This window comes from Pleurodeles waltl, chromosome 4_2, assembly GCF_031143425.1.
Source record: "Pleurodeles waltl isolate 20211129_DDA chromosome 4_2, aPleWal1.hap1.20221129, whole genome shotgun sequence".
Lineage (NCBI taxonomy): Eukaryota > Metazoa > Chordata > Amphibia > Caudata > Salamandridae > Pleurodeles > Pleurodeles waltl.
Window position 1 is genome coordinate 983,851,720 of NC_090443.1, and position 26,691 is coordinate 983,878,410.

General features: G+C 47.4%; 1 protein-coding gene across 1 annotated transcript in view; it reads right to left on the minus strand.

The window, feature by feature from the left end:
* The window catches only part of TESK2 (testis associated actin remodelling kinase 2), a 456,655-nt gene that overhangs the window by 270,942 nt on the left and 159,022 nt on the right, over positions 1-26,691 (minus strand). Inside the window, exon 5 of the mRNA XM_069232834.1 lies at positions 22,440-22,488. Coding sequence (XP_069088935.1) covers positions 22,440-22,488 — 49 coding nt within the window. The remainder of the gene's footprint in view (positions 1-22,439; positions 22,489-26,691) is intronic.

Genomic DNA, 26,691 nt, shown 5'->3' on the forward strand with positions numbered 1-26,691 from the left:
CACACACACACACACACGTATATACAGACAAAATTTAGCACTGAAAAATCTAAGGTTAAATTGATGCTATTTGTAGTCTACAATGTAAGTTAAAACATCTGCGGCATCACGCTTACAACAGGTAGAGCTCACAGACCTTTGCTTACATCATGGTGTAAAAATAGGTTTGAAAACCCTCATCAAGACCCGCAAGGTTAACTGCTGGAATTTAACTTTCATATAACTTGTATATGTGGGGCAGACTGCTTGTTGTGAACCCCATTCCCTCCAGAGAGGACGACGAGGCTGAGGGGCTCATGATGGGTTATTACCTGGCTGGGCACAATTAAAGAGAACAGAGAAGCCCTTGTGCCTGGAGATTAGAAAGACGGCATAAGGAAGACACAAGTAATTGTTTTTTAGTGAACTATGTTGAAGAGGGATGGCCTAAAATCACTAGATCATTTTAAAGGAATTGGTGGGCTTTAGTAGAGTGTAGAAAGTAGTACTGTGAGATGTGCACATTTGTGCCACCAGAACCTCTACAAACGAAAGTGATTCAAAGCACACATGAAGGTTATTTAGGTATCACAAAAAAATATTTTCATGGACAGTTGTGTTGTGATTATTTTTTGTAATTCTTGAAGTGTTTATTATTTGATAAACATTGGCTAGTCTACCCGACTTCATGTGTTACTTTATTGCGATAACTGATCATTCCTCGAATAGCTATACAACTCATTTGAAAGTAGTATCACTACAGAAAAAAAAAATCCTGTCCTAGTAGAAGGTTACAGAAACTGACTGGTCTGGCAACAGTACGCAATTTGTCTCCGACAGGATGAAAAACTTTCTGAATGAGTGGGTCTACGGACGACGCAGTACAATGGTGCCTTTTATTAATTCAATTGGTTGCTGGAAATGGCTGGCCAATTAAGGAAGGTATACAAACACCACTGGCATCCAGTTTACCTTTTATTCATCCAATGGATTGATGGAAATGGCTACCAAATTAAAGAAGGTATACAAACAGCACTGGCATCCAGTTAGATGTGAAAGACTACTTGCACAGAAAAATCTGGAGTTATGCGAATGCACTACATTCAACAACAGGAGAAGCACATTTCATGGATCAGAGGGACAGGCAAGCTTTTACTACGGTGTTTCCTGATGGCTGGATGAAAATGCAAAAAAACCTGTGACGTACGCATGTACCATTGCAAAAAGGGCTGCGATTAAACAAATAAAGTAGTACCATAATATCAAATTTAACGTTAAAATAAAGACTGGTATTGCTGGCAGCTGGGTTAATGTCAGGAAGCTAAATTTATCTGTGCGAGAGAACCTAAACTTACACAGCCAGAACCGATGGCAGCAGTGGCTGTGTCAAGGAAGACCCGGCAGCAGTGGCTGTGTAAAGGAAGACCCGGCAGCAGTGGCTGTGTAAAGGAAGACCCGGCAGCAGTGGCTGTGTAAAGGAAGACCCGGCAGCAGTGGCTGTGTAAAGGAAGACCCGGCAGCAGTGGCTGTGTAAAGGAAGACCCGGCAGCAGTGGCTGTGTAAAGGAAGACCCGGCAGCAGTGGCTGTGTAAAGGAAGACCCGGCAGCAGTGGCTGTGTAAAGGAAGACCCGGCAGCAGTGGCTGTGTAAAGGAAGACCCGGCAGCAGTGGCTGTGTAAAGGAAGACCCGGCAGCAGTGGCTGTGTAAAGGAAGACCCGGCAGCAGTGGCTGTGTATAGGAAGACCAGCAGAAAGAAGACCCGGCAGCAGTGGCTGTGTAAAGGAAGACCCGGCAGAAAGAAGACCCGGCAGCAGTGGCTGTGTATGGCAGCGTGGCTGTGTAAAGGAAGACCTGGCAGCAGTGGCTGTGTAAAGGAAGACCCGGCAGCAGTGGCTGTGTAAAGGAAGACCCGGCAGCAGTGGCTGTGTAAAGGAAGACCCGGCAGCAGTGGCTGTGTATGGCAGCAGTGGCTGTATAAAGGAAGACCGGCAGCAGTGGCTGTGTAAAGGAAGACCGGCAGAAAGAAGACCCGGCAGCAGTGGCTGTGTAAAGGAAGACCGGCAGAAGGAAGACCCGGCAGCAGTGGCTGTGTAAAGGAGGACCGGCAGAAGGAAGATCCGGCAGCAGTGGCTGTGTAAAGGAAGACCCGGCAGCAGTGGCTGTGTAAAGGAAGACCAGCAGCAGTGGCTGTGTAAAGGAAGACCAGCAGCAGTGGCCGTCTATGGCAGCAGTGGCTGTGTAAAGGAAGACCGGCAGAAAGAAGACCCGGCAGCAGTGGCTATGTAAAGGAAGACTCGGCAGCAGTGGCTGTGTAAAGGAAGACCCGGCAGCAGTGGCTGTGTAAAGGAAGACCGGCAGAAGGAAGACCCGGCAGCAGTGGCTGTGTAAAGGAGGACCGGCAGAAGGAAGATCCGGCAGCAGTGGCTATGTAAAGGAAGACCCGGCAGCACTGGCTATGTAAAGGAAGACCCGGCAACAGTGGCTGTGTAAAGGAAGACCAGCAGCAGTGGCCGTCTATGGCAGCAGTGGCTGTGTAAAGGAAGACCCGGCAGCAGTGGCTGTGTATGGCAGCAGTGGCTGTGTAAAGGAAGACCAGCAGCAGTGGCTGTGTATGGCAGCAGTGGCTGTGTAAAGGAAGACCGGCAGAAGGAAGACCCGGCAGCAGTGGCTGTGTAAAGAAATGGCTCCCTGTTGCAACTACCCCCCACTTTTTGCCTGATACTGATGCTGACTTGACTGAGAAGTGTGCTGGGACCCTGCTAACCAGGCCCCAGCACCAGTGTTCTTTCACCTAAAATGTACCATTGTCTCCACAATTGGCACACCCTGGCACCCAGGTAAGTCCCTTGTAACTGGTACCCCTGGTACCAAGGGCCCTGATGCCAGGGAAGGTCTCTAAGGGCTGCAGCATGTCTTATGCCACCCTAGGGACCCCTCACTCAGCACAGACACACTGCTTGCCAGCTTGTGTGTGCTGGTGGGGAGAAAATGACTAAGTCGACATGGCACTCCCCTCAGGGTGCAATGCCAACCTCACACTGCCTATGGCATAGGTAAGTCACCCCTTACAGCCCTAAGGCAGGGTGCACTATACCACAGGTGAGGGCATAGGTGCATGAGCACTATGCCCATACAGTGTCTAAGCAAAACCTTAGACATTTTTAAGTGCAGGGTAGCCATAAGAGTATATGGTCTGGGAGTCTGTCAAAAACGAACTCCACAGCTCCATAATGGCTACACTGAATACTGGGAAGTTTGTTATCAAACTTCTCAGAATAATAAACCCACACTGATGCCAGTGTTGGATTTATTAAAAAATGCACACATAGGGCATCTTAGAGATGCCCCCCTGTATTTTACCCAATTGTTCAGTGCAGGACTGACTGGTCTGTGCCAGCCTGCTGCTGAGAGACGAGTTTCTGACCCCATGTGGTGAGAGCCTTTGTGCTCTCTGAGGACAGAAACAAAAGCCTACTCTGGGTAGAGTTGCTTCACACCTCCCCCCTGCAGGAACTGTAACACCTAGCAGTGAGCCTCAAAGGCTCAGGCTTCGTGTTACAATGCCCCAGGGCACTCCAGCTACTGGAGATGCCCGCCCCCTGGACACAGCACCCACTTTTGGCGGCAAGTCCAGGAGAGATAATGAGAAAAACAAGGAGGAGTCACCCACCAGTCAGGACAGCCCCTAAGGTGTCCTGAGCTGAGGTGACCCCAGTCTTTAGAAATCCTCCATCTTGATTTTGGAGGATTCCCCCAATAGGAATAGGGATGTGCCCCCCTCCCCTCAGGGAGGAGGCACAAAGAGGGTGTAGCCACCCTCAAGGACAGTAGCCATTGGCTACTGCCCTCCCAGACCTAAACACACCCCTAAATTCAGTATTTAGGGGCTCCCCAGAACCTAGGAAACTAGATTCCTACAACCTAAGAAGAAGAGGACTGCTGAGCTGAAAAACCCTGCAGAGAAGACTGAGACACCAACTGCTTTGGCCCTAGCTCTACCGGCCTGTCTCCCACGCTTCTAAAGACACTGCTCCAGCGACGCTTTCCACAGGGACCAGCGACCTCTGAAGCCTCAGAGGACTGCCCTGCATCTAGAAGGACCAAGAACTCTTGAGGACAGGGGCTCTGTTTACCAAAGACTGCAACTTTGCAACAAAGAAGCAACTTTGAAACAAACACACGTGTTTCCCGCCGGAAGCGTGAGAGTTGGCACTCTGCACCAGACACCCCCGGCTCGACTTGTGGAGAACAATCACTTCAGGGAGGACTCCCCGGCGACTGCGAGACCGTGAGTAACCAGAGTTGAACCCCCCCCCCTGGACCCCCACAGCGACACCTGCAGAGGGAATCCCGAGGCTCCCCCTGACCGCGACTGCCGGCTTCAAAGACCTGACACCTGGTAAAGGCACTGCATCCCCAGCCCCCAGGCCCTGAAGGGGCCACTATCCCCAGGTGGCCCTCTCCCTTGCCCAGGTGGTAAAGGTAGACCGGCAGAAAGAAGACCCGCCAGCAGTAGCTGTGTAAAGGAAGACCCGCCAGCAGTAGCTGTGTAAAGGAAGACCCGCCAGCAGTAGCTGTGTAAAGGAAGACCCGGCAGCAGTAGCTGTGTAAAGGAAGACCCGGCAGCAGTGGCTGTGTAAAGGAAGACCGGCAGAAAGAAGACCCGCCAGCAGTAGCTGTGTAAAGGAAGACCCGGCAGCAGTGGCTGTGTAAAGGAAGACCCGGCAGCAGTGGCTGTGTAAAGGAAGACCCGGCAGCAGTGGCTGTGTAAAGGAAAACCCGGCAGCAGTGGCTGTGTAAAGGAAAACCCGGCAGCAGTGGCTGTGTAAAGGAAAACCCGGCAGCAGTGGCTGTGTATGGCAGCAGTGGCTGTGTAAAGGAAGACCTGGCAGCAGTGGCTGTGTAAAGGAAGACCCGGCAGCAGCAGTGGCTGTGTAAAGGAAGACCCGGCAGCAGCAGTGGCTGTGTAAAGGAAGACCCGGCAGCAGCAGTGGCTGTGTAAAGGAAGACCCGGCAGCAGCAGTGGCTGTGTAAAGGAAGACCCGGCAGCAGCAGTGGCTGTGTAAAGGAAGACCCGGCAGCAGCAGTGGCTGTGTAAAGGAAGACCCGGCAGCAGCAGTGGCTGTGTAAAGGAAGACCCGGCAGCAGCAGTGGCTGTGTAAAGGAAGACCCGGCAGCAGCAGTGGCTGTGTAAAGGAAGACCCGGCAGCAGCAGTGGCTGTGTAAAGGAAGACCCGGCGGCAGCAGTGGCTGTGTAAAGGAAGACCCGGCGGCAGCAGTGGCTGTGTAAAGGAAGACCCGGCAGCAGCAGTGGCTGTGTAAAGGAAGACCCGGCGGCAGCAGTGGCTGTGTAAAGGAAGACCCGGCAGCAGCAGTGGCTGTGTAAAGGAAGACCCGGCGGCAGCAGTGGCTGTGTAAAGGAAGACCCGGCAGCAGTGGCTGTGTAAAGGAAGACCCGGCAGCAGTGGCTGTGTAAAGGAAGACCCGGCAGCAGTGGCTGTGTATGGCAGCAGTGGCTGTGTAAAGGAAGACCCGGCAGCAGTGGCTGTGTAAACGAAGACAGGCAGAAGGAAGACCCGGCAGCAGTGGCTGTGTAAAGGAAGACCCGGCAGCAGTGGCTGTGTAAAGGAAGACCCGGCAGCAGTGGCTGTGTAAAGGAAGACCCGGCAGCAGTGGCTGTGTAAAGGAAGACCCGGCAGCAGTGGCTGTGTATAGCAGCAGTGGCTGTGTAAAGGAAGACCCGGCAGCACTGGCTGTGTAAAGGAAGACCCGGCAGCAGTGGCTGTGTAAAGGAAGACCGGCAGAAGGAAGACCCAGCAGCAGTGTCTGTGTAAAGGAAGACCCGGCAGCAGTGGCTGTGTATGGCAGTAGTGGCTGTGTAAAGAAGACCCGGCAGCAGTGGCTGTGTATGGCAGTAGTGGCTGTGTAAAGAAGACCCGGCAGCAGTGGCTGTGTATGGCAGCAGTAGCTGTGTAGAGGAAGACCCGGCAGCAGTGGCTGTGTAAAGGAAGACCCGGCAGTAGTGGCTGTGTAAAGGAAGACCCGGCAGCAGTGGCTGTGTAAAGGAAGACCCGGCAGCAGTGGCTGTGTAAAGGAAGACCCGGCAGCAGTGGCTGTGTAAAGGAAGACCCGGCAGCAGTGGCTGTGTAAAGGAAGACCCGGCAGCAGTGGCTGTGTAAAGGAAGACCCGGCAGCAGTGGCTGTGTAAAGGAAGACCCGGCAGCAGTGGCTGTGTAAAGGAAGACCCGGCAGCAGTGGCTGTGTATGGCAGCAGTGGCTGTGTAAAGGAAGACCCGGTAGCAGTGGCTGTGTAAAGGAAGACCAGGCAGCAGTGGCTGTGTAAAGGAAGACCAGGCAGCAGTGGCTGTGTAAAGGAAGACCAGGCAGCAGTGGCTGTGTAAAGGAAGACCCGGCAGCAGTGGCTGTGTATAGGAAGACCGGCAGAAGGAAGACCCAGCAGCAGTGTCTGTGTAAAGGAAGACCCGGCAGCAGTGGCTGTGTATGGCAGTAGTGGCTGTGTAAAGGAAGACCCGGCAGCAGTGGCTGTGTAAACGAAGACAGGCAGAAGGACGACCCGGCAGCAGTGGCTGTGTAAACGAAGACAGGCAGAAGGAAGACCCGGCAGCAGTGGCTGTGTAAAGGAAGATCCGGCACCAGTGGCTGTGTAAAGGAAGACCCGGCAGCAGTGGCTGTGTAAAGGAAGACCCGGCAGCAGTGGCTGTGTAAAGGAAGACCCGGCAGCAGTGGCTGTGTAAAGGAAGACCCGGCAGCAGTGGCTGTGTAAAGGAAGACCCGGCAGCAGTGGCTGTGTATGGCAGCAGTGGCTGTGTAAAGGAAGACCCGGCAGCAGTGGCTGTGTAAAGGAAGACCCGGCAGCAGTGGCTGTGTAAAGGAAGACCCGGCAGAAGGAAGACCCGGCAGCAGTGGCTGTGTAAAAGAAGACCGGCAGAAAGAAGACCCGGCAGCAGTGGCTGTGTAAAGGAAGACCCGGCAGCAGTGGCTGTGTAAACGAAGACCGGCAGAAGGAAGACCCGGCAACAGTGGCTGTGTAAAGGAAGACCCATCAGCAGTGGCTGCGTATGGCAGCAGTGGCTGTGTAAAGGAAGACCCGGCAGCAGTGGCTGTGTAAAGGAAGACAGGCAGAAGGAAGACCCGGCAGCAGTGGCTGTGTAAAGGAAGACAGGCAGAAGGAAGACCCAGCAGCAGTGGCTGTGTAAAGGAAGACAGGCAGAAGGAAGACCCGGCAGCAGCGGCTGTGTAAAGGAAGACCTGGCAGCAGTGGCTGTGTAAGGGAAGACCCGGCAGCAGTGGCTGTGTACGGGAAGACCCGGCAGCAGTGGCTGTGTACGGGAAGACCCGGCAGCAGTGGCTGTGTACGGGAAGACCCGGCAGCAGTGGCTGTGTACAGGAAGACCCGGCAGCAGTGGCTGTGTACAGGAAGACCCGGCAGCAGTGGCTGTGTACAGGAAGACCCGGCAGCAGTGGCTGTGTATGGCAGCAGTGGCTGTGTAAAGGAAGACCCGGCAGCAGTGGCTGTGTATGGCAGCAGTGGCTGTGTAAAGGAAGACCCGGCAGCAGTGGCTGTGTAAACGAAGACAGGCAGAAGGAAGACCCGGCAGCAGTGGCTGTGTAAAGGAAGACCCGGCAGCAGTGGCTGTGTAAAGGAAGACCCGGCAGCAGTGGCTGTGTAAAGGAAGACCCGGCAGAAGTGGCTGTGTAAAGGAAGACCCGGCAGAAGTGGCTGTGTAAAGGAAGACCCGGCAGCAGTGACTGTGTAAAGGAAGACCCGGCAGCAGTGACTGTGTAAAGGAAGACCCGGCAGCAGTGGCTGGGTATGGCAGCAGTGGCTGTGTAAAGGAAGACCCGGCAGCAGCGGCTGTGTATGGCAGCAGTGGCTGTGTAAAGGAAGACCCGGCAGCAGAGGCTGTGTAAACGAAGACAGGCAGAAGGAAGACCCGGCAGCAGTGGCTGTGTAAAGGAAGACCCGGCAGCAGTGGCTGTGTAAAGGAAGACCCGGCAGCAGTGGCTGTGTAAAGGAAGACCCGGCAGCAGTGGCTGTGTAAAGGAAGACCCGGCAGCAGTGGCTGTGTATGGCAGCAGTGGCTGTGTAAAGGAAGACCCGGCAGCAGTGGCTGTGTAAAGGAAGACCCGGCAGCAGTGGCTGTGTATGGCAGCAGTGGCTGTGTAAAGGAAGACTCGGCAGCAGTGGCTGTGTAAAGGAAGACAGGCAGAAGGAAGACCCGGCAGCAGTGGCTGTGTAAAGGAAGACAGGCAGAAGGAAGATCCGGGAGCAGCACTGGCTGTGTAAAGGAAGACCCGGCAGCAGTGGCTGTGTAAAGGAAGACCCGGCAGCAGTGGCTGTGTAAAGGAAGATCCGGCAGCAGTGGCTGTGTAAAGGAAGACCCGGCAGCAGTGGCTGTGTAAAGGAAGATCCGGCAGCAGTGGCTGTGTAAAGGAAGATCCGGCAGCAGTGGCTGTGTATGGCAGCAGTGGCTGTGTAAACGAAGACCCGGCAGCAGTGGCTGTGTAAACGAAGACAGGCAGAAGGAAGACCCGGCACCAGTGGCTGTGTATAGGAAGACCCGGCACCAGTGGCTGTGTAAAGGAAGTCCCGGCACCAGTGGCTGTGTAAAGGAAGTCCCGGCACCAGTGGCTATGTAAAGGAAGTCCCGGCACCAGTGGCTGTGTAAAGGAAGTCCCGGCACCAGTGGCTGTGTAAAGGAAGTCCCGGCACCAGTGGCTGTGTAAAGGAAGACCCGGCACCAGTGGCTGTGTATGGCAGCAGTGGCTGTGTAAACGAAGACCCGGCAGCAGTGGCTGTGTAAACGAAGACAGGCAGAAGGAAGACCTGGCACCAGTGGCTGTGTAAAGGAAGACCGGCAGAAGGAAGACACGGCAGCAGTGGCTGTGTAAAAGAAGACCGGCAGAAAGAAGACCCGGCAGCAGTGGCTGTGTAAAGGAAGACCCGGCAGCAGTGGCTGTGTAAACTAAGACCCGTCAGCAGTGACTGGGTATGGCAGCAGTGGCTGTGTAAAGGAAGACCGTCAGCAGTGGCTGGGTATGGCAGCAGCGGCTGTGTAAAGGAAGACCCGGCAGCAGTGGCTGTGTAAAGGAAGACTCGTCAGCAGTGGCTGGGTATGGCAGCAGTGGCTGTGTAAAGGAAGACCCGGAAGCAGTGGCTGTGTAAAGGAAGACAGGCAGAAGGAAGACCCGGCAGCAGTGGCTGTGTAAAGGAAGACCCGGCAGCAGTGGCTGTGTAAAGGAAGACCCGGCAGCAGTGGCTGTGTAAAGGAAGACCCGGCAGCAGTGGCTGGGTATGGCAGCAGTGGCTGTGTAAAGGAAGACCCGGAAGCAGTGGCTGTGTAAAGGAAGACAGGCAGAAGGAAGACCCGGCAGCAGTGGCTGTGTAAAGGAAGACCCGGCAGCAGTGGCTGTGTAAAGGAAGACCCGGCAGCAGTGGCTGTGTAAAGGAAGACCCGGCAGCAGTGACTGTGTAAAGGAAGACCCGGCTGCAGTGACTGTGTAAAGGAAGACCCGGCTGCAGTGGCTGTGTAAAGGAAGACCCGGCTGCAGTGGCTGTGTAAAGGAAGACCCGGCAGCAGTTGCTGTGTAAAGGAAGACCCGGCAGCAGTTGCTGTGTAAAGGAAGACCCGGCAGCAGTTGCTGTGTAAAGGAAGACCCGGCAGCAGTTGCTGTGTAAAGGAAGACCCGGCAGAAAGAAGTCCCGGCAGCAGTGACTGTGTAAAGGAAGACCCGGCTGCAGTGGCTGTGTATAGGAAGACCCGTCAGCAGTGGCTGGGTATGGCAGCAGTGGCTGTGTAAAGGAAGACCCGGCAGCAGTGGCTGAGTAAAGGAAGACCTGGCAGAAGGAAGACCCGGCAGCAGTGGATGTGTAAAGGAAGACCGGCAGAAGGAAGACCCGGCAGCAGCACTGGCTGTGTAAAGGAAGAACCGGCAGAAGGAAGACCCGGCAGCAGCAGCGGCTGTGTAAAGGAAGACCCGGCAGCGGCAGCAGCGGCTGTGTAAAGGAAGACCCGGCAGCAGCAGCGGCTGTGTAAAGGAAGACCAGCAGAAGGAAGACCCGGCAGCAGTGGCTGTGTAAAGGAAGACCGGCAGAAGGAAGACCCGGCAGCAGTGGCTGTGTAAAGGAAGACCGGCAGAAAGAAGACCCAGGAGCAGTGGCTTTGTAAAGGAAGGCCCGGCAGCAGTGGCTGTGTAAAGGAAGACCCGGCAGCAGTGGCTGTGTAAAGGAAGACCCGGCAGCAGTGGTTTTTGCCTGTGCTTCTGAAAGTTCCATGATGATGGAGTTTGAAAGAGTGGTTCATTGAGAAGAACAGGTGAAGCCGCAGGTGAGGATAGCAAGAGTAGTCGCAAGAATAATTTGTCTCCCGAGGTGCTCATGAAACGTCAGCATAATGGCGCTTACGATGTGCGCATGAAGAAGTACTGATGCACCAGAATACGGTTGAAGTCAAACTTCTGTGACATGTGAAAATTAGAATACTTAGAACACTAATGATGTAGGAGAGAAAGGTGTTTCTGCAATACGTGGGAATTGTATCCTGCATGGTGAATATGCAACTGTTTGTGCTACCAAAACGTTTTAAAGATTATATTATAAGTTAGAGAGCTTTTTCCTGAGGGGGAGGTGTGTTGTCTTGTGCTTAGATTGTGTGCTTAGATTGCTTTAACTTTATTGGATGGTAACTCTACTGCTATCTCACCAGTGTTGATGCATTCCCTTGTTTTGAGTTCCTCCTGTTCCATTCCACAGTGAAATGTAGAGGAGAACTTGAGCAGTGGTTGGAATGGGGGACCGCCGACCCGCCAAAGCTACACCCACCTTCTGATTAGTTAATAAGAGGACATAAGCATATACTTACTGCAGCTTCATAAGTGGCATTACCGCACAGTTTACATACCCAATGTGTTGGACAACACCGAAAATGGAAAAGAGAAGCCACATCGATGCCCACTCTGACCAATGGATCCTCACAATGCTCAGAACAACCTACTACTCGCCTGTTATCGGTTCCATGGGAACTTGTATTTGCAAACACCTAAAGAACTAAAAGATTGGACGAGCTGGTATTTACATTTCCACGGGGCAATGAGTAGGAATAAATGCAGGTCACAGACAACTTGGGTCGAGTATAAACAATAACCTGAAAACAAACAACTCGCAACCGCGAAGCAGCAGAAATAACAAGAGTCTCAGACTTGTGTGACACTGTGAATCAGGAACAACTTGTCAGACCATCCGGAACAATAACAGACTTCAGCTCACCACAAGGAATGGGTCAGGCTGACACAGAACATTCAGCTCCTGAGAATATGTATTTCACGTTATGAAGCCTTGCTGCAATGCAGCACGATTTCGGGTCGGCAGAAACTGCACACCTGACCATGCGGCGCATCACCTGGTCATACTTCGGCTCTCTGATGAGAACGGGGATGCTGCATCTTTTGTAAAGTCAGCAACTCTACTTGTATCTCCACTGTTCTTGGTTGTCGGCGGAATAATGATAATAAAGATACAGACTATAAACATGTTAATGAATGCCATGACGCTGCACTCTTTGGCTGTCTTACCTCACCGTGCTTCTAACAGATCTCAACGAGCTCTTTTCTTTAAAAGGTCATAATGTGATATTAAGCATCTTCACCTCCATCCTCAAAACACTTTCACCTCCATTCTTGAACCTGTCCACAACTTCCCCATAAGCATATTCAGCACCAAAAAGCACCGCCATTCTCAAGCACCTTCACATCAACCCTCGTGCACCCTCAAATAGCTTCAACTTACAAAATCAACTCCACCGAACACCTACTCCACTACACACCAGATTTATCCAGGAGCCTAGACTGCCAGATTCCATCCGTGAACTCGCACCGCCTTGGATTGGCACCGCTAAGCCCTTACCATGAACCTCGGACACCTACATTGACCCTACCAGGCTCCAAACCTCAACAATGTGCATCCTCAGGACTCAGGGAAAAAGACGATTCTCAAAGCACCCGAGAGAAAGTTTGCTGTCATCGAATAGTCTCCTGTAGTAATCACTTTATAAAAGAACCGCATCCAGCAGGCAAGTGTCCATAATAATAAAAATATCGAATTCACATCAAATGGTTTTGGACGACTTGACAATCCACCTCGTCTCATTCCCAAACACAAATGTCTTGACCTTTCTTAAAAAAAAGCCTTGCAAGAGATTGACATGGCTACAACATTAAACCTACTCGGCCATTTGGGTTATTGATCCAGGCGCCTTCACTCTCTGGACTGGGAGCCACTGGCATCACTTTCTGCAAGACTTCCACCTCACACAGATGCCACATGACCAAAGTATTCCAGCTCCCTGGCGGAGAACTGACAATCCTTACTGCGGTTTCAATACTGTCTCGGTCGTGTTCCTAATGCTGTAGCCAACAGTACGCCGCTTGTCGGTCCTTTATTAGCAAAACAACTTGGAAAAATAGCTCATTACACTTCCTTTGAAAACCCTTCTTCATCACACGCTGGAATACAGAGACCGCAGAAGCCAGGGCGAGAAGACAGACCATCTTCAATGCGGTCAGTGCCTTCAGGTTTCAGAACGTCTGGTCTTCGTGTGACCTCTACTTCGATTAAAATGTTCAAAAGAATTTGTGAATCTGAAATGTCAAGACCACCTCATCTTTAGAGGGCAATAGTACCGCATTTTACTTCAATTGCATTTGGTGCAGATACCCCTTCAGGGAGCCCATTGTGCTCCTAATAGCTGCAAATTGCCTGAAGACACATTGTTGTTACCCGCGATCAACTATAAACTCCTCACTAACACTTGAGTCCAAAAACCTGTATGAATTATGTTGCTGAGTATATCTTCAACCTGACAATACATGTATTATTTCAATTTGGCAATTTGTGTCACTTAACTTGGATACCTGCCTAAAAACCAACATATCTACCTCCGTCCCCTCCTTCCTCCCTGGATAGACAACCCTCACGTGAAGGAAAGTTAAAGCACAACTTTCATCGAGCATTTCTATCCAGCGGTGTAAATCTCTAGCAGGAACCAGAATCCACCACCACAAGACATACATTGTATTAATGTGAAGCTTAACATCTACACAACATGAAATCTATTTAAGTAGAAGGAACTCCCCACTCAATCTTGTGGCCTCTGGCTGCACATCCTAGCACACCTTCCACACTTCTGACAATTTCTCTGCATCCCGTGAAATCAGTCATGAGAGGTTATCTGGCAGGAAAGTAGCTAGGAGCCATGCGACACATCAAAACAAAGGCTGTTTCTTGCGGGGCTCAGAGTAAATCTTTCAAAGATCATTGCGGTCCTAGCTGAACCACTGAAAGTTAGGTAAGTCTCCTTACTGCTGCGTATCCTGGTTGTCAGCTGGAATGCAGTGTTCTCCTCCGATGTCATTCCCTGCTGAAAGTGAAAATGTTTGGGAGGACATGGCAGAAGGGGAGCAGGACACCATTGCATGAGCCAGACACTGCAAGGGTCTTTCACAAATGTAGCTGGAGTATTGGACTGGTGGGGGGTCCTGGCGGAGACAGGAAGGTGACAAGGGCGATGCCGTATCACACTTGTTCTGCTATGGGAGCATGCTATGGCCCTGGAATGTCCAGTGCACCAGTGCGTTCAGAGGCTGAGCCACTGCCAACCACAATCTTGTCCAAATAGAGAAAACCTGCCTTCGGAAGCATCGGAGGGGGCTCATTAAGTGAAACTTTGCTAAAAAATGGGGCCTCTTTTGGCCAAGAAAGGATAGGTAAAATCTGACTGAATAAACAGGAGAATAGGCTCTTCTAAGGTTGCCAACCTTGATTGCTTTTCCTATTGATAACTTCACTAGTCTATCATACAGCATCTGCAGTAGGCACATCCTTAAAAAAAAAAAATGGCATAACAAGCATATGTCAGCAACTCGGACAGCTGTCTCGGTTATTTCGCTCATCTGGTGATAACTCATTCACCTAACAGTATGCCTGCTTTAAAAAGGAAAAATAAATCTGCATAGCTTCTACGCATGTTACCATCTGGAGTCTCCTCTGATCGAGCTCCTTTGATGCGAACACATGCAGCGTACCACAGACCGCCTGGCTAGGTCGGTGTTCTGCAGATGTATACAAGCATGCAAGGAACACAAAGGCCTAACAAAAACAGTAAAAATAGGACAGCAAAGCGAAAACGCATGCAATTTTCCAACAGAAGGAATCAGGCTACGCATACATCAAACTTGGTGCAAATATGGAATATAGAGCCAGAGGTACTAAAAACTGGTGGCAAAATACAGGTTGCAATTCGGGACCAGTGTTTTTGCAACCAATGAGGTCATTTGTGAACCGAACTATGGGCCATATGTACGAAAGCTTTTTCCCATAGACACAGAATGGGTAAAATCCTTTGGTACATCTGGCCCCATGTGCGAATAGGTCGGTTTGCAAATTACCAATACTTAGTGGGTAGAAATTCGACCTACATCACGAATGTGAAAGAGGTAAATATCACTAAAAATGGCAACCATCACAGGAATGGTGATCAATAGACCACCATGTCTGTGAATGCTTTTAAATTAAAGTGATTTTTTTAACGCAACCTTTTTGCTTAAAGGATAAAGTCTAAGTTTGATTTTTTAAAGAGTAGGCAGTGCTCTTTACCGACCACTGCCGACTCTTAAAAAATGTTTAGGTCAACATTCACAAAGAGGAAGAGGTCCCATGGGTACCTGTTCTTATTTGCGAATGGCCTGCCACCTCCCTGAGGAAGTTTTTTTTATTTTTTTTATTAGAACCATCGATCCCAAATTTACAAGATCCGTTTTATGATAGTTGACAGTCACCCACTTCTGTTGAAAACACACCTGGATACCCGTTTCTGACATTAAAAACCATAAAACCTGATGATTTGGTACTGGCATCAGAAAACCTGTATGCGGCCATTTAGTTTCAGACATGATGCAACCAGCAACTATCAAAAAAGAACCTTGTTTGCCTGTGATACCTACGCAACTCCATAACTCGATGCCAGATGTTCAGAAATATACCTATGAGATACGATAGACTGCAGAGTACATATTCATCTGATTAGATCACTCACAACCCCTATTATGTCACTTCTCGTACGAGGCTCCCTCTGCTCCTGTACCTCATTGTCAGGGCATACCTGGGTAGTTTACTGACACCACAACCAATACACCTGGTGTACACCCCCGGACCAAAGGTCAACTCTCAACAATGATATACTCTGCACACAGCGAATTCACCTGCTGGTGCTGATGCAGGCTCAGGCAGAGTGACATTACCAGCTGCCTTATACACAACTAAACAGAATAATGTCACGTAGAAGCCATTACCTGCCCTACAGCTAAAGCAAGGAAGATGGACCGAAGTTCATCACGAGGATGCTGTGGTGGGACAAGTCACTTACCTAGTAATACCAGCTCTTTCACTGACTATTTAATCAATAGGAATAAGTGGAGCTGACACTCAATTATGTGCCTGCTGGACGCCACATTCTGGTCCTGGTCTTTACCTTACCAAGTACATACACTCTGTTAGTTACAGCTATGGTTCACATCACTAACTAGTTGGGCTAACGCTCTTGCAAGCTATGACATGCAAACATAAAAGTCCTGTGGCGCAGGGCAGCAGTCACGGCGGAAGAGCACCAACGTGGACTTGATGATCCAAACTCTAGGAACTCATCGGCATCCAGGGATAATGAAGCTTCAGTATTAGTCCTTCAATACTAGTAAACAGAACAGGTGCTGGACTTTTCCCGATGACATCACTACCGGTTTCCTGTTTAGGCTAATGGGATATTAGCTCCTTTTGCTGGATAAGAAATGTGTGGCTTTCCCTGTGCTTTCTCTGTATTCTTGGCTGGTTGTATAGTGAATGTACATTTCAATCTGTCAAGCAAACCAGTCAATGTACAGTAAAAGTACACATTCTGTGCATCAACCAATCACCTTACAGTGCCAGGCTGCATGCACTCCCTCATCCTCCACTAACAAAGGAGACTTCCTGCGCAAAGGAGAGTTATGGTCTCTGGAACGATCAGCAAACGACTGATTATATGGCATGAAAAACTTTTCCAGCCAATAAACTTTTCCTTCTTACCGGTTTGCATCGAGTCGTTTCTATTCGCACAAGCCAACATTAATTGCATTCCTCGGGGGTCCACACAATGTACAAGGCAGGAAAGGATGTGAAGCCTCTCCTCCCCGACCCTCACCCTTACTCCGTCCCACTCCCCTTCCAAGGGCCCCGTCACCCTCTAGCAGCTCCTCGAAGTCGACAGCTGAACATTAGAAAGCTACAGAGTATGGAACAGAATGACCACGAGTCACTTGTGAAACAACGGGCACGGCCCTAATGCCACGGTGGCACTGGTGTTGTGTTAACAAAGGAGTCCGCCACCGTCTACCCCCCTCCGCGGTCTTTGAACAGGCGGCGGCGCTATAGTTCTTCGGTGAGGCGGAGACCTGACCGTATTAGCCGGACGTTGCCCGCTGCAACTAACCTACAACGGTGGTCTGCAGTTAGTGGGTCGGATCCAGTGACGCACATTCAAGATCCTTGTCGTATTTCCTCGGACCGAGTGGGAGAGGGGGTACGTTTGCACAGAGACCCTAAAGTTCTTCTGTCACAACTGGACACACTTGTTCGGCACCAGAGCAAAAAAAAAAAAAAGTGATTTTCTCTGTATTCTGGTACAGACATTTGTAAGCATTTTCAACCACACTTTCCCTCTTAAGTGATGAAAGTCAAATATGCTGCTGTCAGTAATTTGCTCCTGTATGAAACCACCATGTAATTGGCTACAAATTGAAAATTCTTAAAACGTTTTCCAGAGGGAGCTTCTTGCATAAGATGCTGTGAAGATTATTGGATTCGCCGGAGATTTACGTTTCAGCACGCTGTGCAGGGTGTGGAAGTGGTGTTTAATAAGACTGAAAGGGTCCCATAAATAGACTGAAATCTCTTTAGTGGCAGGCGCAGTGCTTAATTTGTGCTTGCTGTTTTCGGTGCGGAGCACCGGCTCTTATTTTTGAGAGCCAATACTTATTTTTCTGCCTCAAGTATTTACTGCGAGCAAAAGACGGAGGAAGAGGAAAATGGAAAAGCGTAACAAAGGGGAAAAGCAGACAGCTGCAAGAGTGAGCTGAAGGGGCAGGAAGTGGCTTTAAATGGATTAAAGAGGCCCGAGATGGCTTCAGGATTACGTGCCTCCGTACTCCATGCTCGCACAATTAATTGCAGCAGCCGCGTGTTTAAAAGGAGGGCTTTGGGCACCGGCACGCTTTTATTTAATAATTAAGCACTGGGCAGGCGTTAGGGGACAATGGAACTCAGATGGTTGCTGAGTCAAGATACGCGTTTGCAGGTTCTACCACATATGGACGGCTCTTATCCTACAGAAACGTGGGGTCAGCGAGGTGTCAATGCACTTACAATGAAACCAAAATTGCACAATACATTATTATTTCAATGGGTCTGCCGCAAATTAACTGTGCCAGCGCCAGATTTTTCTCAAAATGTAGAATGATCAGGTAATTTCTTGTCCCCGAGACCTGGCCTTCAGTTTACAAAATCTGTGCTATCTGAAAGTTTAAGTGTTCGTTCTCTGAGGACAGAACATTTTATCATGGAAAGATGATTCTGATAAAGTGGTGTCTAGGTTACATGGATCCATTTAGTCATTCTCTCCGAACCAGGGGCCAGATGTAGCAAAGTGTTTGCGCCTCGCAAACGGCGAAAATCGCCGTTTGCGAGGCGCAAAAGCCACTTTGCTATTCAGAAATGCATTTTGCGAGTCGGCTCCGACTCGCAAAATGCATTTCCGACTCGCAAATAGGAAGGGGTGTTCCCTTCCTATTTGCGACTCGCAGTGGGATGCAATTCCAAATGGAGTCGCAGTTACCATCCACGTCAAGTGGATGGTAACCCACTCGCAAATTGGAACGGGTCCCCATGGGACCCCTTCCACTTTGTGAATGGACCTAAAAATATTTTTTCAGGGCAGGGAGTGGTCCAAGGGACCACTCCCTGCCCTGAAAAAATACCGAAACTAAAGGTTTCGTTTTTTTTTTTAAGTGCAGCTCGTTTTCCTTTAAGGAAAACGGGCCACACTTAAAAAAAAAAACTGCTTTATTTAAAAAGCAGTCACGAACATGGAGGTCTGCTGACTACAGCAGGCCTCCATGTTAGCGAGTGCCTATACTCGCAATGGGGCCGCAATTTGCGACCCACCTCATTAATATTAATGAGGTGGGTCATTGCGACCCCATAGCGAGTCGCAGACGGTGTCTGAGACACTGTTCTGCATTGGAAATTGCGACTTGCGAGTCGCTCCGACTCGCAAATTGCAAGTCGCAATTTCCAAATTTGCTACATCTGGCCCCTGGTGTCTTCGTCCGAGGCAGGAGCACCAAGCATTGCTCTGAGCTCGGCTGCTCGGTGAGGGCGATGGCTGGAACACACTGGGGTCAAAGACGAGGGAAACCAGACACGATCTTCGAGGCACCAGAGCTTAGGCTACACTCTCAGCACACTCTCCCCCAGTATATCTGCAAAGTAACTGAAAGGCAGAAAACAAGGACGGTGGCCATGCCTCAACTCAAGAGTGAGCAGAGCCCATGGTAACGCAGGAGACCAGGTCAGGTCTGGAAAGGAAGTGTCTTGGTTCTTATTACCATCCATTTTTATGGGCGAGCAAAAAGTGATCAGTCCATTCTGTAATCTCTCTTTGGGCTTCAAACCACGCCCAGGTCACATCAGACTCTTTCATTGGTTCGTGGGCTTGCCTTTTAAAATCCGCTTGCTTTCATTTGTGAAAGGCATGCATATGTCATGCCTTTTCCGGTGTTTAGCCCACCTACACAGCACCGGTAAAGTACCAAAAACATACAAGACTTGATGTTTTCAGCCTGGAGTCCGGACTACTTTATCTGTTTATTTCCCACGCATCGCGATCGCGCTGCATTTTACATAGCACAATCGTTCTGCTTTTTTTGCTTTACAACGCTAATTGCTCTAACTCAAACAAATGCATGACCCGTTGCATTGAAAATGCTTGTTAGATTTTGCCTCCACATCGCTTGCGCTGTGCTTGTGAAGTCTTATGTTATTTAAAAAAAATATATATCTTTAAAGGGACTTAGAACCTGCTCCCACTTTGCCCCTTACTTACCTAAGCTTCTTGTTTGTTCATTCAAACATCACTCCGACGTGTCATGAATTTACTTGCTTTTTACTGGCTGGCAGGTCACTTCCTGCTCTTCTGCTCTTGCCATCGCGTGGAGCATTTCCGAAGTACACCTTCTGGTGACGGTTTACTTGTTTATGTTTGTACTGAACTGAACGCAAGTCAATTTGCGTTGAAATGTGTGTAAAGATGTCTCCCGTTTTGCAATGGAATATCAAGTGCAGATGTAAAGCAAGCAGTGAGTGGGCTCATTATGTGGTGTTTTCCATTACTTAATAATTACATTTCTGATGAATAACATTTCTGAATATTACAATTATTTGTGTGTTCGATTCGTAATTACCACTCACACTTTTCAAGAAAAGCCATTTGTAGAACTGCGCAACGTTTGATTTTGATAGCTATTCTCTCAGTGAATTATTAACAGGCATTCACAAGTGCAGTTATGTAGGCACTAGGGTCATGATTTGAATAGAGCAGCAGGTGCAGTGGCACCAGGGCCAAAAGTTGTGAGAACTCCTCTAAACACCAAATATTGCTATATTTTACTACTAAATAGACAGTCACAAATAACATTACCTTACTGGCATTAGGACCATGATTTGAATGGTGCAGCAGGTGCAGTGGCACCAGGGACACGGGGTGTCAGAACCCTTCTAAACACAAATTGTTGCTAGATTTTACTACTAAACAGGCAGTCACAAATGCGGTTATCTTGCAGTTAAAAGGGGCATGATTTGAATGGTGCAGCAGTTCCAGTGGCACCGGGTCTTGGCACTTTACTAACTACACATTACTATACTCTAATACAATGCCATATTAAATAAGGCAAAAATTACAAGTTTGGAACCCTGAGATATTAATTCAACATACATCACAACAAAAACAACTATTAACGGTTTATCAATTTTAAAACAAACATTATAACCTTTCTAATATTTATAATCTAATTATTAAAATATAATGCAAAAGAAAAAAAACAAAGGCAAAACCTATTGGCTTTGCCAATGCTTGTTAATGTGCAGTGCTCAGACTCATCGTGTAGCTGCTAGAACACACTGCCCACAGTATTTAGACTTCCAAAAAGTGAATTTCAGAGAGCAGCAAACAATTGAGGCAATCCAATAAAACGAAATACATGGAATTAATTACAAATACAAGTTCAAATTGCTATACGTTTTAAATTAATAAAGTTAGAATCAGAGTATGAAAAACGTTTATTTATAGATTAGGGAAGATTCACAGAGGAAATGGTGGTTTGTCATACCTAGTCAAGACAAACAGGTAAGAACGTTCAGGTAAAAGTACGTTACACATAACCAGAGGCCAGTGTAATCAGAGATTTTATAAATCTCTCACAGTCTTCTTGATTACTATGGCTCTCTGTACCCAGAAGGATGTGCCTTGGTCAGTGTTAGGCAGCACAGTAATAATTAAGGAACGCCCACGTGCCACAAACAGGGCTGGCTTTGAAATTAAGAAAACACTAACTAACCTTCACATCACAACTAAATAAAGGCCCACAATACTCTCAACTGTGCCTGGAAAAAAAAAAAAAAAAAAAGTCTGACATTTTAATATACTTTGGTGGTTCGTGGAAACTCCCTCTACGTTTGTGTTAAGAGTGTGGGGTCTCCAGTATAGTTTATAATTATTTCTCTGCCCACATAGGTGAGTTTAAGCTTAGAATGTGCTTGCTCTAATATGAACTCATTTATCAGCTAAAATACTGACCCAAATATTGCTGTATGGTTTAAAAAATGTCTTCGTCAGCCTCAGCATTATGAAAGCAAGACCAAGGAGTGCAGAAGTTAGACCAGGACGCAACAGTCTAATACAGGGGTCTCCCACCTTTTCTGTAGTGAGCTACTTCTGATTAGTGAAAGTCATCAGGAGCTACTGAAGGATAAACAACTTACGCATTGTTATCAGACACCCCTGCGCCCAGCTTCATTGGCTTTAAGCCTATTGTCTACAGAGGCAGATACTATGTTTGAGCAAATACTTTGATTAGGGTCACTATAACAGGGCTGCCATGTGTGACAGTGAGAACATGGTCTTTGGGAATGTATAAATGTGTGTATCAAAGGGATAGAAGTGTACGGATGGCTGCAAGCTTGCGTTGTATGTACTTGAGGCAAAGGACATACCTTTCACCATATGTGGCACCGTTATATGTATCACACAAACATACAGCCATTGTTCTTAATGGGAGAAATTTAAAGTGCAGGAAAATCTTCTGCAAAAATATTCCAAATATGGAAACATTTTTGTGCACTTTAAAATTCTCCCATTTAAAAAAGCCATATTTTTCTGTTATACATATGGCGCTGTGTGGGTCTACTGGACACTGAGCAAGAGGCCTGCTGTTAAAATAATGAGTTAGCTTAATCATTAGGGTAACTATTCATTTGAATTTTCTCCCATTTAACAGCATTCAGACACATCATTTTGTTCTCATGCGCCAATATTGAGTTGGCAAGGACTTCTACATAAGAGTTAAATACCTCAGTGCTTCAGTTCTTCACCTCTGTGCCACAGCCTGAGTCTGGGTCATAATTCAGACTGAGCACCACTCATTATCAGGCCCTGCTCTCTGCAACCTGATAATAATGTAAAATAAACAGTCTTCTTTAAACTTTAAATGAAAAATATGACCCTGTGCTTAGATACAAATAAATTTAAGACTATGAGCTACTCTGAATGTGTCTGGGAGCTAAAGGTAGCTCTTGATCTACTAATTGGAGACACCTGGACTAGGAATTACTAAAGAGAATTCAGAGACCACATTCTTGAGAAGTTTCAAATTTTAGTGAGATCCTTAAGGCTTAGGCACAGCTTGGTTTAAAACAATTTTTTTTAAAAAAGAACATGCTGCTAAACCATTAAATTGAGTTACTAATGTTGAACAACATCCAATGAAAAAGAAGGTGCTGACTGAGTTAAGTGATTGGTGCAAACCAAAGGAAATATAGGCACCATAGGAGAAATCGGCCAATATCAGCCAGGCTATTTAATCAGCTAAAAAGGACAGCAGCAACTGGTAATTCGATGCCACACAAGCAGAGTTATTTAAAAGTGTGTTTGCTGGCATCCAGTCTTAGCTTGGTAAGAGGTTAGTGCACCATAGCCACTTATTTGTTATTAAGAGGGAATGCCCTTCTGTGGAAATAATAGCACGAGTAACATGTTCATATTACGACAGGCAGAAAGAAACAACTGCCTCAAGTTCTTACCTCAGTCAGTGCATGCAGATGCCCTTCATGGACGCAGACACCCATAAACCTGAAACAAAAAAAAACACATGGCTTTTATAAAAAGCAAAAGTGTGCCAAAATACTAGGTCAGTTTTAAAAAGAGTAAATGCAGATCAAGCATCACAATCCCACATCTAGACAAATCAAAAAAGTTCGCTTGTGCACCTTCCCACATTGCAATGCGGCTGAGGCACCTTATATCACCACCTCCCCTCTCTTTCTGGAAAAAATGCAAGCTCTGTTCATAATCTTATTCCTAGTCTCAAAGTTTCTGGGTCTCAGATCGTCCTGGCTAAACATCATTTATCAACTCATTCTTAGTCTCTACAGATTTTAGGCTCCTCAGACCTCCTGGCCAAGAACCACTCATCTCATTCTTAATCTTTCTAGATTTCAGGCTCTCGTGCCCTACTGAACACCATTCATCTCATTCTTAGTCTTTACAGATTTGAGGCTTTTGTGGCTATTAAGCACCAACATCTCATTTTTCATCTGTATAGATTTCAGGCTCTCGTGGTCTCCTGAATAGGCACAATTTATGATCTCCTTCTTAATCTCTCCAGATTTCAGTCTCTTCTGGCCAGGCACCACGGGGCACCTCTTTTTTTTAATCTCTCCGGATGTTAGGATCTCATGTACTCCTTTTAAATAATGCATGTACACGTCATTACCGCTTCCCGTCTGTTTCTGAAAGAATGTATTTAAGCATCCTGTAGCACATGATTGCATACTTATGGAGTTATGTATACACACTGCGTTACCTCCAACAACATGCACTTTTTAGTGCAACACATGCTGTCCATCTGGAATATGCAGACACGCTAAAACACTTACTTTTTTTTCTATGTGTCAAGAATAACAAGTATGGTACATTAACCATTTTCCTGCCCCGTCTGGAACAACGTTAGTTCATCAGTGCATTCATTCTTTGTTAAAATTGTGTAACAACATTTTATACAAGAGAATGGTTCCACCACTTCTATTAGTGGATTTACCCCAACAGCATCTATGGACTAGTCCTTCAAATGAGAATCTATCTACATGTTCCAAATTAAATTTTGATAATTCTTCAGCTAGAGAGAGAATGGGAAAACATTTAGAGGGGTGAGGGGGGAATGGAGAAAGCAAATTCACATGAGTGCAATTCAATATTTTCCCACCTATTGTTTAAATGCTGCCTTTAGTTAAATGAACTTGGTAACTGCCCTTTAGGGCAATTTAACACGTCCATGCAACTCAGGGCATTATCCATCTCGAAGACCAGGACCTCCATATGCCACCAGCCAGCTGTTCCCAGACAATACACATGTGTCATGTAGGCAGCAGAGAAAACACTTGTCAGGCAGTTCCCTTCCAGTTGCACTTGCATTTCACACATCTCTTTCGACCATTTTAAAACTAACCACTGCCAGACCCTACTCCCTCAACCAGTGTTTCATGGTAACACATCTTGCAGGGCCTCCAATAGACATGTCCCAGTTCATTCACGAACATCCTGAATAATGCCATCCTGCTTTGTTCAATGAACGCAAAAAACTCCTGTTCATTTTACCATGAAGCAAAACCAGTGACTACAAGATGGCACACTGGTCGGGGTGGGGACGGGACGGAGTTTTAGTTGGAAATTCCATGCATCTGGAAGGGTCTTCATCGCATTCCTAGAAGGTTGTCATGGTTTACAACTTGATCAACCAAAACTATTGATGATTGATTCTCCAGGATCATTCTTCATCCACATTCTTGTGGAAAGCTACTGCATGCTACATTGCCACAGTTTTTGGTACAAGCTAAGGACCGTGCACAAGGTAAGCCGCCCTGCCTAGTGTAGTGTGTTGTGTTGTGTTGTCCCTTGCAACACTACTGACACAGGATACTAGTATAAGAAGGTATCTTTGGTGATCAACATCTCCAATGTTGCCCCAACTTCATAGTGAAAATGAGTGCCTTTTTATGCATTACACTTTTCAGAGTAGTTTACAGGTGACAAGCTGCATTTTGGAGAACATCAGAAAATACCACATTTATTAACACCATCCTTACGCCAAGAGTAACACCCAAAATTGCTCTATGATTTTCAAGTCAGAAATTGCAGATTCAAAGAAACCTCAACAGAAAGGAGGTTGTTCCCTGATACCTCCCAAGAAGAATACCCAACTTTTTGTGGCCCAAACCCTTCACCTCCGCTACCATTTCACACTTGAGTGATCAAATAATCAGATTTGCTCACAATGGTCTTAGCCATCCTCTCTATCTTCACGGAAGGATATAGAAAAGCCTTACAAGAATAACAGGTTTGTTCAATATAGCGCTTCTTAAAGCACTTCTGCAGTTTCTAAATACCTTTAATAACAATACTACAGTCACACATTTTGGGGTATTTTGGGGTATTCTATTCATCAACTTGGAAAGGTTGGAAGGCGGAGTTTGCCTTGCCAGGCCTCGAGCTTGTGACCTTTATGTCACTGAATCTGTCAGAAGCAAGAGTTCAACTCGATGATACTCCTCAGTCATCCCCAGCCCTGTCTTGGAAGGCAGTGGAGGAATTCCCGCAGTTTGATTTGGAGCATATAATACATTCTACTCCCATCAAAAGGCCCTTTCAAAGCCAACAACCTAGAATAAGCACCAGCAAACTATGACCATCAGTCTTCAGAGACAACACCCTAGTCCTTACTCTTTCTAGAGATGACACCACTTCTGTATCCAGGAGCGACACAAGGGGAGATTTCCAGAAAAGGCATGTCTGGACTTCAAGTTTTTTGTAGAACTTAGACAGAGAGGAACACCCTATTGGCAGAGCCACACACATGGGATACATTTAATGATTACATTTAGTAAATTAAGTGATAGCCCCTTTGTTCTGTAAGTATTTTAAAATCTACAGAGCCAGTTAAAACTTCATTAAGCTGACCACCGGAATACTAATGTAAGGTGACCAATGCGGGGTAGCTATGGTCTCGTTGCCGATTTCCCGTGTTGCAGCAATGCTAATGGAGATCAGAAATATCCAGACATATGCTTCTGTCTACAACACCCGAAGCAACCCTAGAGATCCTGCACTGAAAGAACAGAGACTGAAGCACTTGTCCTTTAATTATTTTTAAAGTTTGCGGAATGGCAATTGCTGGGGACAGAAAAAACAAGAACTGTCACGTCTGTTGCTCCAGCCAGAGGAAAACTAGAGTTCAATCCTGATATGACTGAATTTCCTTGGTTAGAAGTGGCTCGCACCGAGGTGTGTCCCATCGCCAATTACTACGGCTTGCACTGCTTTACTTAACTTCAGTTAGTTCAACCAGAAGTCATTCAAGTAGTAACTCAAATATCACACAAAGCCCATCCTTTCAGACTGACCGGTCCAGAATGAACCAAGGGGACTACTTGTAGGAAGATGCACTACCTATACCTCCCAATTACTTTACCAGTCTGTGGCTGCTTCAATTCTATCTCCCAGATAGGAGGACCACAGATCCCTATCAAACCCTGTAGCTTAAGTGGTTCAGAAACTCAGTCTACAGTGAAGCACATTTCAATGTGAAAGCACATTTCAATGTGAAAGAGGAGAGAAAAAAAAAAAAAAAAAAAAAGACATTCACTACCACAAATTTGATTTTCTATACCAAACACAACATAAAGATAAAAAATAAAATACAGCACACCCAAGTTCAAGCAGGGCTGCGGAAACCAGACCGCTGAATACCTCCACTGCAAAGCAATGTCTGAAAAGCAACGCGGAAAGGAACTAGTTTCTATGGTTCGGTCTTGGTCACAGAGGTTTGATCAGTTTGGCCAATCACATGGCTGGGACACTGGGAGTACAACAGTATGATTGTTCTGCAGTGGTCTAGTTTGGCAAACAGGACATGCAAATACCAAGGTTTATTCTGGCTAGCTGTGTAATCCCTTTTGTTTTCCTAGGCGGTGTCCTGTACTCTTTACTTCCCGTGCCAAGATTAATTTGTTTTTGTGAAGGTGGCATCGAGCTAAACAAAACAAGCACTGGCAAAACCAATAGGTCTCACCTACGCAAGAACCATTGGCTTTGCCAATGTGTTTTAGCTATGTTGTTCACAAGTGTGGCTGCTGTTTAGCAAGGCTAAAAATTAGTGGCATAGAGGAGAGTGGCATGGAGTGTCGTAGAGTGGAATGGCGAAGAGTAGAGTGTTATGGAGTGGCAGAGAGTTTTCCATATTGAGTGGAATATTATGGAGTCGCAAAGAGTGGCATACAT